Below are 5,325 nucleotides of genomic sequence, written 5' to 3' on the forward strand. Positions count from 1 at the left end.
TTTGCTTAGAGCCAGCCCTACCATTTGGGTGGGAGAAATGGTTGTATTCTTCAACTTTCAATGATGCCTGTGTATCAGATTTTGAGTTTGTTTTGGCATTCCTTTTTCTTTATCCCAAATCTCATCTACTCCAAGTATGTCACATTTTCAAGGAAGAAAGAATCATTGTTTCTAATCTCATAAAAATTATTGTAAAAATTATAAGATAGTAAAAAAATTTATCCTAGGAGCCAGTGGAGCTCTATTTAGTAGCACAGTGATTTTCTTGCGTATATGTTTTAATTTTGTATGTTATGTGGCTTATCTACGAATTATAAGTTTTCAACATTCTTTAAAATAAGTAGAATTAGCCGACTAAAGCACATTTTGAATATACAATTTAAAATCTGACTTTGGATATCTGCAATTGATAGATAAATTCAAGATATCATTAAGCCTTCTATAATCATATTGATGAGAATTTGAGATCAAGAAATGTGTTAACTGGTCGTTGGCAAATCACTGATATGGTGAGTTAAAAAAAAAAAACACTTCCCCATAATAGAGCAAGCAAATCAAAACATACAGCATTCGGGAGGGTCTAAAACCCACTTTAGAACCCCAATTCCCATATAACCCAAAAAAAGAAAAAGAAAAAGAGAGAGCGATTAAACCAAAGGTAAGGATATGATTAATCATTGTAATAGAATTAACAGCAAATCGGGCAATGAATCAACCCATTCTCATTGCACTCACCACACCTCACCATCTTCATTTGCTCCCCATCCAAAACCTTGCAACTCCCACTGCAGCCCATGCACATCACAAACCTTACTCCGGCACACCCTTTGCACCCTCCTAAAGCCCTTGGAATCCCATCCAACAGACTGCTCAGTTTCCCCTCTTCTTCCAACGTCACCACCTCGTCTACTCCCCCAATCAACCTCCCCTTCACGAACAGGAGTGGAACTTTCACCTGCTTTGTCTCCATTAGTCCCCTCAGTTCTTCCTTGAATCCTGAATCCATGGATACATCGCGCTCCATCACCTGAATACAATGCGATTCAATGATCGACCGGACATTGTTGCAGTCTTCAAAAGTCTTCCTGATTCCTCGTAGAGTGGTGGTGTAGATAACAACCGCATTTTCTCCACCCGGCGGGCACTTCATCTCAAACAAATGAAGAATAGACTCCAACCCTCTGGAGTTTCTCGCTTTACGGAATTTCGCTGTCGGTAACACCATCCTTTTGATCTGTTCTTCCTCTTCAGACAATTCTTTCTCGTAAGAGGCAAGAAGCTCTGGATCAAATAGGGGACTAAAGCTCTTCCGTCGGGAGGAAAGCCCCGAATCGCTGCCAAGACTCTCTCTTTTCTGCCTCCCGATTAGAGACCCTTTCACCGGATAACTTAAATTCAACGCTGCGTTACACGAATCTTCGGTATGATTCCTAGTTTTCAGAATCCCTTTCGGGCTATAGTCAGAACGTCCGAACAAATTAACCCGTCCCTTATTCTCTTTCCCAGCAAATCTCTTCGCCTTCTTCGGAGAATCAATCTGATTCGAGAACTTCAGCGGACTCTTAGCATCGAAACCCACGAAACCACGGAGAAAAGCTCTTGGTTTCGGGCTTTTCTTGGCTTTAGTATTAGAAATGGGCATTCCTTCTTCAAGATCTTGCATGAGTTCCCAAGCATTAATGACTTCTGGCTCCTCGGGCGGAGGAGATCTCTGTAACATCCTACTCTCTGCGACACAGTGCTCTTCGATGGGTTTCTCATTGTCCAAGTTGAGAAGACCATAGGAGCTTGAAGTGAGAGAGACCAAATGGTTCACACACTCGCCGCCATTGTTGAAATGGACTTCTTGCTTGAGATCTTGTCTGAAGTGTTTTGACGAAACACAGCCCATTGATCAATGGGGTTGGCTCTGGCTTTTTCTTTGTTTTATTTTGGGGTTGGTATCTGCGGAAAGAAAAGATGTGGCCAACGGTATGGAAGTTTTTTTTTTTTTTGGGGGGGGGGGGGGTGGTTGCGGATATTTTGAATCGAAAACCGTTACCTTGTCTGTGTCGGACGCCAACGGTCCAAAAAAATTCGAATGGACATGGCATGCCCGAGACATCTCTTGCTATTGGTTTATCGCTCTCCCACTTTCTCTGTCTCTGCCACGGTCTCTTTTCGCTCACGTGTTTCCTCTCCATCACGTTCAGCCACCTCGCTCGCCGTCGTTCAACCAATATTTCGAAAACATCACTCCCGCACCTATCCCCGATCAGATTTGGTCCCTTTATTCTAAGGTAAAGCCTCTGCTTTCCATGATTAGGTTAGAAAAAAAAGGTTATCCATTTGAAAGACATTGGCATTGTGGGAACATTCCTTCGGTGAGGGAAGTACAGATTTTGTCCGCTTTGATTTTGGAGTTGGTCGAGTTGACTTTTTTGATGGATTTGAGTTAGGAGGAATTATGAGGAATACTCGGCAAAATTTTATAGTTATTCCACTGAGAGTTCTATAATGCCCATAGACACAATTTCAGCCGAAAAGTGGCAGAAAAGTTTTCGTCGTTATCTGTTTCAAAACTGCGCAATACTTACTTCCCACTTTAATGCTATACGCCACATCATTTATAGTGAGATATAAATAAGATGGTAGCGTGATATATAGTATTATTCATATTATATATAAGATATTTTTGTCTCAAATGGCTTATCAAAGAATTTGAAATATATTATATTCTAGTATAGATCATTTTTTTCACTAAAAAAAAATAACAAGATAATTTGAGAGGTATGTAACTTCAAAAAAACACTTAATTAACAAATTAACTGTATAAACCCTTAAAATTTAATTTTCTTCTAAATTGGACTGGATAAGCCTAAAATTCAAATTTAAGCTTAATGGGATGATAAAGCCTTTAAAACCAATGCTACCTAATTGGTTGTATATTAAAAAAATTAGTACATACAATCGTATTAGTAAAGTGTGCAAAAAGCACATAAAAGTAACTGTATATAACATTGCTCTATCATTTTCCTGCTAGAAATTTCAAATTAATGACATGGGTACAATTCTGACCCTAAGGTAATAATCGAAACTCAACTTAATTTGTATCATATTAAGTATTTTCCACTTGATTTGATTCAAACTTCATTATTCTCTTTAATTTGGTTCAGATTTTAAGAAACAAAAACCATTTCTATATTTCTTAATGAATCGCAGATGATAATACAGAAATGAGTAGTTTTGTTAATCTTAAGGAAAATGCTATGTTGAAAACAAATTAACAATGTAATCCTTGGATTTAGATTAAAAATCTTAACTTACCCATACTTTTTTTATTTACAAAAAAATATTATTATTTATTTTTTGGGTAAATAAATCTAACTTACCCATATTTATTACAAAAAAAGGGTAAGTTAGATTAAAAATCCTAACTTGCACAAATTATTTTTTTAATTACAAAAAAATAATTAATTAATTATTTTTTGGAATATTATTTATTTCATAATATTAAAGTCTTACCTCATATGAAAATTAATTAACGAACCAGGTAGGTACCAACGCACTAAACAGAATGTTCCAAAAACCGGGGGGGGGGGGGGGGGGGGGGGGGGGGGGGGGGGAAGTAAACAGAAAACAAAACACGCCGCCATTAACACAGTTTTTTTTTTTTTTTAATGCCGCCATTAACACAGTTACACAGACATCAAATATTTTGATGCGTTTAGAACGTGCCAAAAATAAATAAATAAAAACACATCACAAGTACCCACACACTTGTTCAACAGAAATTGGTCGTAACATATAACACAGTACTAGACTACTGGTTTCCATCATGCGAGAGAACCTCCACGTCCTTACACAGAAGAAAGTCAGCCCATATTTTGCCACGTCATATAAAGTCAAAGTGCTAGCCATGTCACCATTTTCGAGTAGATATGGCTGTAGCCACCACTCCAGCAAGCCAGCCAGTCATGGGAAACACATACTCAAACTGCGGACACCTTCACGCCTGACCTTCCAGTTAGGTTCGAACGAATGATGTACGGGTTTTAGATGTTAAATTGGTTAGGGTTTTTATGCTGGGTTACCAATGTGTTTTACATCAATGATGAGCTTGGATAATTGAAGTTTGAATTCAATATTTATTTGGCCGTAGACTTTTCTACCTTTTTTAAAATCCATCCAAGCTGAAAACTTTCAAGGTTGGAGTTTCGGCTCCTCCCTCTCTCTTCTCAGTTGTTTTTTATTTTTTAATTTCAATCTTTATTTTTCTATTCATTATTTTTAGTTTTTTTATTTTTATTTTTTCTCAAGTCAAAGCATGAAGAATCAATATTTTTATGTTTTTCAGAGGCCAGTCGCCACCACGCGCCCCACTCCAGGCTTCCCCAGTCGCCAATCTTTCAAGCTTCTGAAGGTTTCATCAAAAGGAGCAACACATGCTCCTCACGCATGGGTCGAAGTGCACGCATGGATTCCACGCGCCACCACATAGGAGGCTTATTCTGCAGCCACGAGCAGTGCTTCTGGATCTAGTGACTTCATCACCTTCAGAATTGACAGTTTGGCACTCTCCTAGAGGACGCCTTCACAAGCCACTACAACCTTCATGTGTAGTGTATTTTCAATTTCCTATGTATTTCAATTTTCTATAATTTTATTTTTGTTCAGTTGTTTATGTTAGGTAAAATGAAAAAGATAAGTTATTAGACTTTTGTTCATAGCAGAAGAACCCTCTCCTCCTTTGGAGGATGGTTTTCCTCTCCTCCTTATGAGGATAGAGGTGGGATACCCTCTCCTCTTTTAGATATTAGAATATGGTTGTCATATCAGACAAACCGAGATTAACATTTCTATTTTTATAGTCTCATATTTTAAAAGATTTTGTAATTAGAGAATTCATAAAAAGTAAGACAATGTCCATCGTAAATAAATTTGTATGTAGAGAAGCCTCTCACATATAAGTAGTTTAACTTATAATTTGGGTATTTTCTTGTATTTATCAATTACAAGTGTAACTTCAGATTTCATGAATGAAATGAAGCCTATTTCTTTAAAAGAAAAAAAAGATGTTTATCTGACGGAAATATTGAAGGGGGTTTAATATGTTGCCTATGAAATTCTAAATTTTAGCAGCTTTAGATCAATTCGTGGTTAACAATGGAATGGTACCAATGTGTCTTAATATTCTCACGAGTAATGTTAACTTTTGAATATAGGAGATATCGATAGGCATTTCTCATGAGTTTAATCTGTAGCTAATTAACAATATCTGATAATTTTTTGGTAATAATCTAATTTCAAAGTACGTTCCTGTGCCCTAAGAATTCGCTAGGGGTC

The 5,325-nt window shown here is 37.2% G+C and overlaps 1 protein-coding gene across 1 annotated transcript; it reads right to left on the reverse strand.

Moving 5' to 3' along the window:
* Positions 1–505: 505 nt before the first annotated feature.
* Positions 506–2,286, reverse strand: LOC122275531. The gene has a single exon (XM_043084631.1). The coding sequence runs from the start codon at positions 1,889–1,891 to the stop codon at positions 689–691; it is 1,203 nt and encodes a 400-aa protein (XP_042940565.1). The 5' UTR covers positions 1,892–2,286; the 3' UTR covers positions 506–688.
* Positions 2,287–5,325: the final 3,039 nt, after the last annotated feature.

Source organism: Carya illinoinensis, chromosome 9 (assembly GCF_018687715.1).
Source record: "Carya illinoinensis cultivar Pawnee chromosome 9, C.illinoinensisPawnee_v1, whole genome shotgun sequence".
NCBI lineage: Eukaryota > Viridiplantae > Streptophyta > Magnoliopsida > Fagales > Juglandaceae > Carya > Carya illinoinensis.

What these genes read in the sequence shown, in the direction of transcription:
- LOC122275531 (XM_043084631.1), bottom strand. Translation starts at nt 1,891, where the DNA reads ATGGGCTGTGTTTCGTCAAAACACTTCAGACAAGATCTCAAGCAAGAA.